We start from the raw sequence: 14,942 nt of genomic DNA on the forward strand, positions 1-14,942 counted from the left end.
TCCATTGATGTAGATGGGGGTGTGTCCTCTTCATTTCTTCCTGAAGTCAAAGATCAGTTTTTTTGTTTTGCTGACATTGGGAGAGAGGTTGTTATCATTGGACCCCAGCACCGAGCCCTCTGTCTCCTTCCTGTATTCTGATTAATCGTTGTTTAATATCTGTCCTACCATGGTGATGTCATCAGAAAACCTGTAGATTCATTCGTTCATTCGAGATTTGGCAACATAGTCATGGGTGTACAGGGAGTACAGTAAGGGACTGAAAATGCATCCCTGGGGGCGCTTCAGTGATTGCGGTCTGTGGGTCAGAAAGCAGAAGATCCAGTTGCTGAGGGCAGAGCCAAGACGTATGTCTCAGAGTTTTGAGATTAGTCTGGAGGGGATTATGGTGTTGAAGGTGGAGCTGTAGTCAATGAGTAGGAGTGTGATGTAGGTGTCTTTGTTGTCCAACTGTTCCAGGGATGAGTACAGTGTTGGGAAATGATGTCCACTTTGGACTGTTACATTGGCAGACAAATTGCAGAGGATCGAGGCAGGCTGGGAGGCTAGAGTTGATGTGGGCCATGACCAGCCTCTTGAAGCACTTCATGACTGTGCAGGTCAGAGCCACTGGGCGGTAGTCATTAAGGAACATTGCATGTGCTTTCGTAGGTACGGAGATGATGGTGGTCTTCTTGAAGCAGCTGGGGACTTTGGCTTGTAGGAGGGAGAGGTTGAAGATGTCAGTGAATACCTCAACCAGCTGGTCTGCACAGGATCTAAGTGCACAACCGGGGACTCTGGGAAGGTGCACTACAATTCCCTCCCAAAGAGAAAAACTGGAAAATGATTGGGAATACTTGGAAATGAATCACTGATAGTAATGATTCTCCATCTTGAAGTTCGCAAAGTGATTCAAAAATTTTCTTCTCCAGTTTTACTGTTTGATCTTCTGGGCTCTGATGATTCAGGGCAGGACAGTTTGGTCTTCAACAGGTGATGTCCTAACATGAATGTTACCATTTCCAGTCCATCTCATGGTGTGGCAGCAATCGTTATTGAGGCTTTGATTAATCTTGGTGATAGGCAGAGCATTCTCTCAATTTCACTCAATCCCTTCCAATGCCTTTTTCCTACCCTGTTCTTTTTAGGCAAAATGTTGGCAATCCCAAAGAACAGCAGTTTGAAAAAATTGCTTTCCTCTTCTTACCCAACTTCTTAAAGACTTCCAGTTGTGATGGTAATTCCTTCTCTGTATTCACATCTATTACTTCATGAATGCCATTAATAAGCCCCCTCTCTGCTTATCAATTAACAGTAAGTATTGGTCAGTGTTCACTCTGTGTAATTTACTTTGTGTTTGTAGGTCTCTCTGTTTCCAGGATTTACAATGTTCTGTTGTAGAGCATTACAGTATCCCTAGCAATGCATTTTGCCTCAGTTATTCACTGGCTTCAATGCAGTTAAACAGAATCACATCTATTGCTTGAACTCTGACATATGCACTTTTATCCTTATTGTAATATAACTCCTGAACACCTTGAACAAGGAGAATGGGAACAAATGATGAAACTACCACAAACAGATGCATTTTCTAGTACCTTTAACAATTGTGAAATGACTCCTAAGCTACATCCACAGCTGGGCATAAGGGAATTGATAGTGTGGTAAGAAGGGAGTGAGGAGGAAAATGATTAAAGAGATAGAGGGTTTCTAAAGTCAATGGCTCAATGTATTAGAAAAGGCAATTCCCAAACAGTCGACACCCGAGGACTCTATCAATAATAGTGATGTGTGGGGAAGTGGTGTTTACAAAGACTTTGGGGTTAAAGGAATGGAGAGCTTGAAGAGAATACAGGTCAGAGGATATTGTAGGGATAAGGAACAATGGAAGTGTTTTTGGTGAAAGAATATAAATGTATGATATTGATGGTCAGGATGAGACCATTATCTCCATTGCCCCAACATAAATGAGCCACATAAGTTCCAAATCCCTGGATCCAAGAAGGTTATGTCCTGGTCATTTGGTCAGCAGGAGGCAACATCTATAACTCCACCTGTACTTTTGTTTGTTGTGCTTGGCGTTCCATTCAGTGGTCCTCCTGCAGCTCCCTACCCAAGCCACTCAGAGCAGATACTTTGTTCGTGTCTAATAGTATGAGATTAACATGTGCTGGCATGTGGTTATCTCCTCTTTGTGAAATCTGGAGAGGCAGCGGAAGCACATGCTCCATGTCACTAGTAATTCATGAAACGTGACCAGCATTGGCCACATGGCACGAGAATGCATTGTGTCACAATGAACTGTGGGATGTATCATCTAGTCATCAATTTCCTTCAGCGGGAGGTGAGACTAAATGTTTAAGTCAGTAAGATCAACAAGAATAAGATACACACAGACGCCAACCATGAAGGAACCTTACGAATTTAAACACTCCCACACCTTTCATTGACTCAATGCCCAGAATCTGGTTAGCTCTCTCTCATGAAAGGTCAAAGTTTTAGTCCCTGTACCCACCTCTCATTCTGCAAGAGTGTTGTCTTCCATGACATGCAGTTTCCTCCAAGCAGGTATGAAAGCATCCAAAGCAGCATTGTGGGTTACATGGTAATCAGGTTCCTGAACAACAGTTTCTGAGCAGCTGTAAGGCATTTGCGATGCCACAGGGCTTACTGTATGATATTTGACCCATGTCATGAGCAACCTGAACAGCACAGTGATATGTCAGCATGGCCTGTTCATGCCTTGATGCTGTTCCAAGTTTCATGCAGTGACCAAGTTGATAGCCAAGTTGATATGCAATGTTGTCTCAGGTCTGCTCGCTTACCTCGATCGCATTTCTTCCCCATCTCCTTCCGGTTTGGGGCAGGGCTGAAGCAGAATTGATGCACTTTGTTGTCTTCATCTAAGTTCTGGTTATAGCTTTTATTATAGATTAACCTTTCTTTTCTGAGCTGAATCCGACTGAACTGCTCATTCATCATTGAACAACAGCACCATGTATCCACTCACTTTAATGATTGCAGTTGCTGGTGCCTGAAATACCATCTGCCACATTGGCAAGCTCCCAAAGTGTCAGGCACAACACGCTGGGAGCTTGGCAAAGTTATGTAAATGAACTGATCTTGTCTTACCGGTTGAAGTCACACCTTATTTCACTGAAGGCTGAATTGCACATGCATTAGTGATGCTGTATAGAGTCTGCCTGAAATCTCTGTATTACCTGTCAATGTTTCTTTGTGTCACACGCGCTACAGCGTGTCATTACGGCCCTGAATTTTAAGCCCAGGTCAGATGTGCAAAATCGACAGAAATCCTGTCTCCGCAAAACTGACTGTTTAAAAACAGCCGCCCATACTTCCAATCGTCGGTTCCAGGTTTGAGGGGGCATGTACGGGGTTTGGATTGGGAGCAGGGTCAGGCCACCCAGGGAGATCCTAAGGGGCTGATGGCTCCTGAGGTGTGTAGCACAGAAAGAGAGTCTGTCTTGCCTCTCATTCCCATCACTCTTTCCATGCCCCATTCATGCCAGTGCCCATCTACCCATTCCCCAAGGCCTCTCAACTCCTCTTTGCCAACATTGTGTCATGTCTACCCATCCTTTTCCCTTTCACCTACCATGCCAACTCACTGAGTATCCATATGTACCCATGCAGGCTGGTGCAAAAGTATTATTCTCCTGCTTAAAGTTCCATACTGTGGTTTATACTCTATTTGAGAAAAGGGATCAAAATTGCTAAAAAAAACCCCATATATTGTGATATTTCTTGACAAGCTAATACTTGTTGAGACTTCTAGATAGTTCTTGCCCCGTTTAGGCACTTACTGACACTTTGACACTTCTGGCATGTTGATACTTATTGATGGTTTTCGACTCTTCTTGATAGTTGGAGTTTATGAACCTTTTACGCATAATATCCTTTGCAGTTTACTCAAATGGCAACTGATTGCCATCTACAAAAGGTGCCTCTCTTCCCTCCCTTCCCCAAGGAATCCCTGACCCTTACCCCCCAGTTATACGGGCACCATATCCATAGCGGTGGTTCGGTTCTCCAAGGGTGTATCCTGGGTATTCAGAAAAAGTACATTGAGAACAGAGCGTCTAATGGACACACTCTGTGATCCAGACACGTGTGATTCGAGAATCTGGTTTGCATGGTTGTAGATGGGGTTTTTAAATGGTCAGTTGCCTCTGGGCACCACGCATGTGCCAACCATGACATGGCCACAATCCCGTTGCAGTGGAAATGAGAGATGCCGGCTTTGGAAGTGGGTCTCGATTCCAGTCGTCTTCTGGCATTTTTGAAATCAGAGACTCTCCCTGCCTTGGGGAAAATCAGGGTGTATTCAGTGATTTGGGATTGATATTTTATTGATGTTGGAAGACTTCAAAAACTGGCAACAGGCTGCCAAGTCTTCATTTTGGAGGGAGGGACCTCTTGAATGGATCTACAGGTGTGAGGCTGGAAAAGCACAGCAGGTCAGACAGCATCAGAGGAGCAGGAAAGTCGATGTTTCAGGCCGAAACCCTTTGTCAGGACTGGAGAGGGGGATGGGAGCCGAGAAATAAATAGATGGAGGGGGTTGCATGGTGGCAGTATGGTGTACTGACCTCTACATCACTGAGGCCAGACGCCAACTCTCTGACACCTCCACCTACCGTTCCCTCGATCATGACACCATCTCTGATCACCAAGCCATCATCACCTAGACCATCAACAATCTCATCACTTCAGGAGATGACTTAATAGAGACATACAAGATGATCAGAGGATTAGATAGGGTGGACAGTGGGAGCCTTTTTCCTCGGATGGTGATGGCTAGCATGAGGGGACATAGCTTTAAATTGAAGGGTGTTAGATGTAGGACAGATGTCAGAGGTAGGTTCTTTACTCAGAGAGTAGTAAGGGCGTGGAACGCCCTGTCTGCAAAAGTAGTAGACTCGCCAACTTTAAGGACATTTAAATGGTCATTGGATAAATATATGGATGATAATGGAATAGTTTAGGTTAGATGGGCTTCAGATTGGTTTCACAGGCTGGCGCAACATCGAGAGCCGAAGGGCCTGTACTGCGCTGTTATGTTCTATGTTCTATGTTCTATGTTCTATCTCCTGACCACAGCCTCCAAACTGATTAGTTCCCCAACCCAGCACTGCCTTTTTCTGTCTTCTACCCAAAATCCATAAACCTGACTGCCCCTCATTGTCTCTGCCTGCTCCAGCCCCACCGAGCTCATCTCCCCCTTCCTCAACTCCATTCTTTCCCCTTTTGTCCAGTAACTCCCTACCTACATTCGGGACACAACCCATGCCCTCCACCTTTTTCCAAAACTTTCAACTCCCTGGTCCCCAACATCTCATCTTCACCACGGGATATACAGTCCCTGTACACCTGTATCCCCCATATGGAGGGCCTAAAACCCCTCTGCTTCTTCCTCTCCCGTAGGCCCAACCAGTCCCCCTCCATTGATACTCTCATTCTAATCCTCACTGATCCTTGCTCTCAACAATTTTTCCTTCGATTCCTCCCACTTCCTACAAGCCAAAGGGATGGCTGTGGGGACCTGTACGGGCCTGAGCTATGCCTGCCTCTTTGTTGGATTTGTAGAACAGTCCCTCTTCTGCAACTACACCGGCACAATCCCTCACCTCTTTTCCCACTACATTGATGACTGCATCAGTGTGGCCTCGTGCTCCAGTGACGAGCTCAAGCAGTTCATCAACTTCACCAACACCTTCCACCCTGCCCTCAAATTCACCTGGACTATTTTTGACACCACCCTCCCTTTCCTGCACCTCTCCGTCTCCATCTCCAGAAACCGACTCACCACCGACATCCATTTCAAAGCCACTGACTCCCACAACTACCATGACTACACCTCCTCTCACCCACCCTAGTCATTATAAAATCTGAATTCTAATTTTTAAAAGTACTTAATTTATTATGCTATTCATTGTTACGCAAATTGTCTCAAAGTCTCCACCATTTGTAGCTGTGTTGTTAGTGTGATTTTCCCTGTAAGCATTTGATGGTGAAATCCTAAAGTTAAGTTCCCATTTTTGACAGCAATTTGAATGCTAAATTGACATACTTGAACACTTGATTGAATCTATGCAAAATCTAATTTTATCTGAAATGAGCAGGGTTTTTAAAATCAGTCAATACGGACCAAAACCTATTTTGAAGTCAAGATGCCCAAAATAGTTGGCTTGCTTGATATATGAAAAGTAGCACCTTCGTAAGTGATACATATGATGATGACCAGTTAGCGTTATTTCCCTAATAGAGTCAGCTGTCTGTACTAAATGTGATCAGTGTGACTGATGGTGATGGAGGTTCCTAACTACATTAATGGTGTCCCGATGGTCAGATCAAATTGACTGCATGTCCTTCCAGATGTAAAACAAACTAACAAAGTCTGTTAAACTTTGGGCCAAGTCCTCATAAATGAAGCAGCATTACACGACTGTGATCTTATTGCGCAAAACTTCAACACAAAGCATCTGAGTGAAGGGGACAGCACTGTAATAAAACCTTGATCTTTTCACCCTTTTGCTGGACAACGAGAACAACTGCACAGCGGGAATAGCAGACTTGTTTGTTGGGAGGATATCACCACAGACGCTAGACTGGCCTTCTGGTGATATCAAGCAGTTGGACAGCAAGACCCCTCGAGGAAATGCATGTATGTTTTCCAGCAAAGTCATGCTGTTGAAAGAGAACATGATGTTCTGTGAATACAAGGCAAGGGGCATAGGAGGCTCCAGTCTATTACGATAAACAAAAACAAATCCTCTGTTGCAAACCAATTATGGAAATTTTTTCTGTGCAAATACGATCATGTTTCTGTGACTTTACTTCGCACGGTGCATTATGATACATAAACTAAGAGATACTACTTACAGTGACACCAAGTTACTGAGACAGTCAGGGAGCCAGATTCAATCCTTGACCTAAGTTTGGACAGCTGATGTTATACAGGATTGCAGATTGGGGTGCTGCAGATGGTCTAGGGAACAAGAAAAGTCAGCAATGGTTGTCAGTCTCGATCATTTCCATGAATGTGAGGCAGGCAGATTTTAGATAAAGATCAGATTTTCCTATGGGAGTCTTGATATGTAAATAGATACTGTTAAGATTTACAAGGGTGAAGAATAGCCATTTGGTCAGGCAAAAATATCTGGGACAACATAAAACTGTACCAGTCAACATTTTCTGAAGCAGAGGAGGAAAGTAGAAGCACATGATAGGAAATGTAGACATAATTTTCAGTAACATTTAGTACAAAGCAGTTTGAGTAAAGGCTCCTAATTTGTTCTATTTCTGTACTGTTAAGAGCAGCGACTAGATTATGAAATTAGAGTACAGGGCAACCATTTAGATAATGATTGTATGTCCCATGACTTTGCAAGTGGAATATTTTAAAATACAGTTTGATTTTGATTGTTATTCAATGTGCTGTGTTGGAACTAACACTTTTTTTTCTGTTCAAAGTTTTACACTGAAATGATGACGGTTGCATGAGCCTTACCAACAAAGTTGTGCCATTAAAGACAATGAGTAGAATCTTCCTGAATGACATAGGCTATGACAAGAAATTTGGGCGAATCATGTGAGAAGTTGAATGAGGCCTCTCTTGTCATTGGAAGCAGCAAGTTGCAGTTCGGAATGAAATTCAGGATGTCCTGATGAGATCCTAACTAATGAGTGGTGATAGGACTATTAACGGGGATTTATTGTTTATTATCCCCCCTCATTCTTACTAATCTCGCCTTACTAATATGCTGCCTCCCATTCTACCACTGGATAGAAACGAAATGTTGAGAATTTCTGACATGAAAGCCGAGCGGGTACCTGGAGTCTCCAGTTCGACATTTGTTTCTCTGGACCTATGTCTTGGACACCCAGCACCAACATCTCAGGACATGCATTATGAGCAGTGGTCACACGCACCCCACATCCAAAGACACTGGCACCTGACACATGTCAGCCTCTATGAACTATCACGGTGTATCTCCTGTCCACTTGCAGTATGTTTTTGTACTTCAATGCTGCACTTTGGGTACACTGGTAATTATCTCTGCAATGCTATTGCAAGGACATGTTGTGCACAGGGGCAGGCTTCCAGCTCACAGTTTGAAGCAGAATGCGTCTTAAGGCTGCTTGTTTGATATCTTCACACTCATTCATTACCTGGATTCTCACTGCGTCCCTGCCTTGCCTTGCCGTTCCTCGCCTTTTAGCAATTTTCCCCCTCCATTGCAGTCTGAAGGCTCACTGTCCTTTAGTGCCTTGCAGTGTGGCAAAGACGCAAAGCCAGGCTGCTTATCATGATTGCCAGCAGGCATCAGTCAAGCTGTAGACATGTTGCTGTATGGCACTATTCTCCCGCCAACGGCCTACACAGCCAACACACTGAGTGTGCTTCAACCAAAGGCCTGTCCCACGAATGGGGGTAATCCTCAGTCAGGTCAAGGTGTGGGAGACTGCTGTCATTTTGGGAAGCTGGTACAGTCATTCAAGGGCAGCGACCCACTCAGTCCAGGGACTTTGACGTGATCAGTCATGTGCTTAGAATGGTTAGGGTTATGGGGTCCATCTCACCACAGTCCAGGGAGTGAGCCATGGTCAGTCTTGCAGGCTCAGTGCAGCCGGTCAGGGGATGAGTGGATCACCAGTCAGGGAGCTGCACAGGGAATGGTCAGGGATCTGGTCAGTAATCCGTTGGGTCTGTCCATCATAGTCTATTGGGGGGTGGGCCATGGTCAGTCCTGAGGGTCAGTGAAATCAATTTAATGGCTAAGAATTAGAGGACAGTGTTGCAGTGGCAACTGGAGGCAGCAAGCTGGGATAAAAAGGGTACAGGGACAGTGAAGAGGGTGGTGGGGATTTTGATGTATAACGGTGGGAGGCAGTACTGCACAGGGGGATGTGGGATGCTGCAGGACGTGGGGGGTATAGGTGATCTTCATCATTATAGTGGGCTCAGGGAAACTGTATAGCACTATGGTGAGCATCATCAAACTGTAGTGATGGGGCTCAGATGGTAAGGATGGGAGTTGGAGTCATAGTTTGAGGTGGTGTGTGGCAGCATGTGAAGGTTCAGTAGAAGTGTGCTGTCCAGGGAATGCTGAGTCGAATGGGATATGTGTAAGTTTGGAACAGGGGACTTGACAACCAGGCTGAACCTGGTATTTACTATATCGAGCACAATGTGTGTTGCTTTGCAGGATCTGTTGGTTGCTAAATACATCCTCCAAATGACTGTGATCATGTCTGAAAGGGGCACATCAGTGTCTATTTGCTGTCCAAAATGCAGGCTCCACTTCTGAGTGATGGGAGACTGTTCAAGGGGAAATGACATCAATCATACATTTGTAGAGTCCAAGTCGAGGTCATTTGCAATAGTATCATTGTGCATGTGAAATACATGCAGTGTGGGTACAAATCCTGGTTACAAGCAATCTCAACCACATCATCGGCCCCTTTAAATTGCAGAGAGACATCCCTACGAGGGTAGGGTAATCACAGTCAACTATAAAAGAGGCACTGACAGGCTACAAATCACAGAGCTAATGAAAGACTTCTTGGGACTCAAAGGGGCACAGGATTAAATTCCTTATAGCCTGAACTTAAGTCTGTCCTATGCGTAATGGTGCCATTTGTGGGTGAGGTGGGGCTGGGGGGCAAAGGTTCAGTGCTCATGCAACACTTCCACTCTCCTGCTATCTTCTTGCTCCATGACCGATGGTGGATTCATTGGAATGAGGTTCAATGTCAAAGTGCCAAAATGAGACATTCCATGGCCCTCTTTGTCTAAATGGCCCATGGCATTCCACTGTGTGAAGGACCATGTTAAGTTGTCACTTGTGATGTAGGTGATATGAGTGCTGACTGCTCGTATTGTGAAGGAACTGTTCTGTTACCCATATTGCCCTCGTAGATTCATTGCAAGAGTATCTGATGGATCCAGCCACAGCAGGGGTTACCGTGAATGTAGCTGCGATGTAATGAAGGAGGAACGGATGTACCAGTATGCGCCAGGACCAGCAGCAACCTCCAGCAGATGCTGAACGCGTGAAGAGACCGCAGCTGAAGGTTCGCTCAGGAGATTGAGGAGGACTAGAGTCTTTCATCCTTGGTGCCGTGTCAGCACAGACTAAGCTTGTCCCAGGACAGTTGACACTGAACAACGTTAATAAGTGGAGTGGGCCTTGCAGCCTGAAGGAGCGGGTGGCATCATGGTGGTTGTCAACGTGACAGCTACTTTGAGCTTTTGTGCAACTAGTTCCCTTGTGCTTGGCAGTGCTGCAGCCCAGACAGTAAGCTTTGGCAATATTGCTTGTCTTCCCCTGCGTGTGGGCCTCTATAGACTGTACACACATTGCACTCAGAGGGCCATATTGTTACACTGCTGAAGTCATCAGTGGAAAACTGTCTCATTCCAGCAATGCGCAAGACATCTGTGATCTTTCCACCTCTTTTAGAAGTGTGCGCCTGGTACTCTGGGTGCTACCACAACACCCTACATTGTTGAGAACTCTGATGTTCCTGCTGCATTTGAAGGGCCACATGCCTTACAAGGATGATTGCTGGGGGGTGCTGAAGGCTCTGTTAATGGTTGTTAATTCCATCACGGAAACCCCCCCTCCACCCCAAGTTGAGGCAGATTGCGGACACAATGCAGCCATTCTCACTGACTAGGACCATGCTGGAGCAAGTGATAGGCTGGCTGGAGATTGACTGATCTGGTAGGGCCTTGCAGTGTCCTCTAGACAGAATGTGATGCATAATGCTGTGCTCTGTACAACTGGAGAAGGTAATGAAGGGATACAATGGATTCTGACAAACTGGGAGAGCGGGAGCAGTCTTCCTCGGAGGAGTGTGTGGACATGGAGCAGGAGGAACATCACTTTCAGCATGATAGGAGCCAACAATGTCAGGCACGACAAGCCACACTGGAATTCTTTGACACCTGGCTCCAGTCGATGAGAGCTGGGTGCAGTGAGCACAAATTGGCTGTAGTTTGCTGCTCTGTGTGCAAGCAGTTTCTGTTTTCGGAGGCAAATGCAGCTTCTGTTTGAACGACTTCTGTTTCTTTTTGGTGTTTATAAATAAAAGTGCTTTTTAATTGAGATGACTGAAGAGTTCCCTGCATGTGATGGCACCCTATTGAACAATGACAAGATGCTGACAGCTGCAGAAAGAGTAGCAGTGATTTGGAGAGAGTTGTAAATGGGATGTGGTTCGGGTCAGGTAAGCTGTGTGTCTTGGAGCTTAAAAACAGTGATGGGTCTAGGATTGTGCAATTGTAAGTGCAGGGAAAGTTAGTCATACTTTCTCTGTGCCACGCAAAACATTGCTGGGCCACTACATTGACGTTGAAAGGTAACTCTGGGCAGCAAATACTTGACAGGGTGCATGTCTGGTGTCCTAAGAGAGGGCACCGGCAGGGATGCCAGCATATCCTGGCGTTGGTAGGTACGCTTTACAATGCTGAGCAGGAGAATCAAGACAGCATCAGGCGAGAAGGGCATGAAAGGTAGTTAATAAGGTAAGCTTGGGTTAATAGCATGAGAAACCTCACTGGGCCTTGAGGAGAGAAATCTTCCATCAAACTCGACGAAAAAGAATTTGCCAAAATATGGTGAGATTAAGCCCAATGATTCCTCACAAACACATTTTATTTGATATCTCATTTAATAAATACACTCAGACTGAAGGGGACAGGGATGATAAATATACAAATGGAATTGCATTTAAGAAAAAAACATTTTTCACAAACACAGTGTGTGTTCAATCAACAAATATCTATTGCATTACAAACACTAGATTTAAAACAACTGTTTTCACTTCAAACACTTAAATGCATGTGCACTAGAACATTTATTTGATCTGATACCGCCTTTACATCTCAACGATGTAAGGGTAGGAAAAGCTGTTTCAACAAGCCTCAGATTAAAAGAAACAGAAGTGTTATCCGAATGTCATCAAGTAACTTTGTGGCAAAGATAAGTTGGGGTTTAGGTGACTGGCACTGGGATAAATCCATTTGGGTGAAGACTTGCTGTCAAAAGAAGCTGCATTCCATGTAACGGTTGAAAATTAAGAACAAGGGAATACCACCACGGAAAGTTTTTCATCTATCCCATTTTCACTGCAACACTAATATGCAACAGCAGAGTAAAATTCATGAGTGGGATGGCACAGAAAATGGAGTAGGAGAGAACTCTCCCTGTACACTTTGTTCTGATTAGCCTTCCTCAGCTGAACCTCCGTTGTGTCTGGCTATTACTTTGTGTCTGGTTTAGCACATCCAAGTAAACCTTTGATCTCAGGAACCTGGGATAAGAGTCTCTTTCCATCAGGCTGTAGATTCTTTTCTGTGCGTCGTTAAAGCAGCTTTGGGCTGGCTCCAGAAGGTTCTTCCTGGTCAGCTCCCGAGTTTGAAAATCGAGGTTTACCTGTGGAAGAGAGATCGGCGTTAACCGCTGTGTACTGACATCGGGTAATGCGCAGTCAAGGGAGCCACATTTCTGCTGGAGACAGATTTTGTCTTCACTCACCGTTCGCGGGGGGGGATGGGGGAGTTGGGAGAGCCATGCATCATATTGGCTGTAAAAAAATAGAACACTTTTAGATGCTGTCAGAGGGCAAATATAAATTCAGGACTTTCTGTGTGGGCTTTGTCAGCGTGAGATGCCTCCAGTTGGACAACTGTATTCAGTTCTGGTCATCTCATTATTGCGAGGATGTGTCGTATGAGAGAGGACACAGAAGAAGCTTTTGAGAAGGTTACCTGGGTTGGAGAATTTTGTTTATGAGAAAAGATTGGATAGACTAAGATTGTTTTCTTTGGAATCGAGGATGATGTGGGGAGATGTAATTAAAATGTATAAAATTGTAAAGAGTCCAGGTAGATTTTCGTATCCATCTATTACCCTTGGTTGAGGGGTCCATGAACTTAGGACGCAGATTTAGAGTAGGAGGTGAAAACTTAGGGGGGATTCGAGAGGAAATCCATTCACCCTGGGGGTAGCATGGATCAGAAACTCACTGCCTTAAAGTCTAGAAATGGCAGAAAATGGCATTTGATTTTTTTGATTGAGGTTTCTAGATCTGCCATTGAAGTGCCGTAACAGAGAAAGGCTGCATACCAAGACCTGGAAAGTTGGATTAGGTTGGATGGCTACTTATCAGCCTGCACTGATATGATGGGCTGAGTGGCCTCTACCAGGATACATTATCATGAAGTTCATGACATCAAAGTAAACTAGAAATGAGCTGACAATTTTCTTTTGAGCCATTGTAATGTGCAAGCAATCACATTTTTAAGCTCATTCCGGGTAATAAGCATGTAGCTATAAAATAATTGCCTCAGAATTACATATTTCAGCACCGTTCTGTCTGTTTTCAGGGATTTTAATGGGAAATGTGTATAGTACACAAAAACTTGCAACTCCTTTAGTTCGGGTGAACATCATTTGTAGTCAGTATGAAAAATTTAAATGCCTGTGTGTAATGTGTGAAATGAGGCAAACTTGATTAGGGAGCTTAAGATGAAGGAACCCCTAGCAGCGACCATAATATGATAGAATTCTCCTTGCAGTTTGAGACGGAGAAACGGGAATCAGATGTAACAGTATTACAACTGAGGAAAGGCAACTACAAAGACATGAGGGAAGAGCTAGTCAGAGTTGATTGGAAGGGGAACCGAGCAGGGCAGACAGTGAAGTAGCAATGGCAGGAGTTTCTGGGGGTAATCTGGGAGGCACGGCAGAAATTCATCCCAAGGAAGAAGAAACATATTAAGGGGAGGATGAGGCATCATGAACGTAAACTAGCTAGTAACATAAGAGAAGATTACAAGGGTTTTGTTTTTAGTCATATAGAAGGGAAGAGAGAGGCAAGAGTGAACATTGGACTGCAGTTAAATGAAGCTGGAGAAGTAGAAATGGGGAATAAAGAAACAGCAGAGGAACTGAATAAGTACTTGGTATCAGTCTTCACAGCGGAAGACACCAGCAGCATGGTGGAACTTCAAGCAAGTCAGGAAATGTAGTGGCCCTCACTAAGGAGAAGGTGCTGGGGAAGGTAAAAAGTCTGAAGCTGGATAAAACACCCGGACCGAATGAACTACACCCCAGGGCTCTGAAGGAGATAGCTGAGGAGATTGTGGAAGCATTGGTGATGAACTTTCAGGAATCACTGGACTCAAGGAGGGTCCCAGAGGACTGGAAAATGGCTAAAGTAACACCCCTATTTAAGAAGGGACAGAAGCATAAGACAGGAAACTATAGGCTGTTGATATAGCCTCAATTGTTGGTAAGATTTTAGAGTCCATTACTAAGGGTGAGATTGCAGAGAAGTGCATGAAAAAGTTGGGCTGTGTCCACATGTGTTTGTCAAGGAGAGGTCATGCCTGGCAAATCTGTTAGAATTCTTTGAGGATGTAATGAGCAAGCTAGACAAAGGAGAGCCAGTGGACGTGATCTACTTGGATTTCCAGAAGGCCTTTGACAAGGTGCCACACAGGAGGCTGCTGAATAAGACAAGAGCCCATGTGGTTAAGGGCAAGATACTGGCGTGGATCGAGGATTGGCTGACTGGCAGAAGGCAGAGAGTGGGGAGATCTGGACGAAGCTACTGAGGGCATTGTTGCTAAGTCTGCAGATGACATAAAGTTATGTAGAGGAACAGGTAGTGTTGAGGAAACGGGGAGGCTTCAAAAAGATTTGGACAGGCTAGGAGAGTGGACAAAGAAGTGGCAGATGGAATACATGTGGGAAAGTGTGAGCTATAGAATTTGTTAGGAAGAATAGAAGCATAGATTATTTTCTAAGCAAAAGGCTTCAGAAATCTGAAGCACAAAGGGACTAGGGAATCCTAGTTCAGGATTCTCTTAAGGTTAACATGCAGTTTCTGTTAGCATTTGGCAAGGCAAATACAATCTGATCATT

The 14,942-nt window shown here is 44.6% G+C and overlaps 1 protein-coding gene across 3 annotated transcripts in view; it reads right to left on the reverse strand.

Moving 5' to 3' along the window:
- Positions 1-11,648: 11,648 nt before the first annotated feature.
- The window catches only part of LOC109912093 (regulator of G-protein signaling 8-like), a 46,545-nt gene continuing 43,251 nt past the window's right edge, over positions 11,649-14,942 (reverse strand). For all 3 annotated transcript variants that reach the window (XM_048601863.1, XM_020511471.2, XM_048601864.1), the window contains one exon: positions 11,649-12,446. In XM_048601863.1, coding sequence (XP_048457820.1) covers positions 12,246-12,446 — 201 coding nt within the window. In that variant the 3' untranslated portion in view covers positions 11,649-12,245. The remainder of the gene's footprint in view (positions 12,447-14,942) is intronic.

The sequence above is a fragment of the Rhincodon typus genome, chromosome 10 (assembly GCF_021869965.1).
Source record: "Rhincodon typus isolate 14 chromosome 10, sRhiTyp1.1, whole genome shotgun sequence".
Classification (NCBI taxonomy): Eukaryota; Metazoa; Chordata; class Chondrichthyes; order Orectolobiformes; family Rhincodontidae; genus Rhincodon; species Rhincodon typus.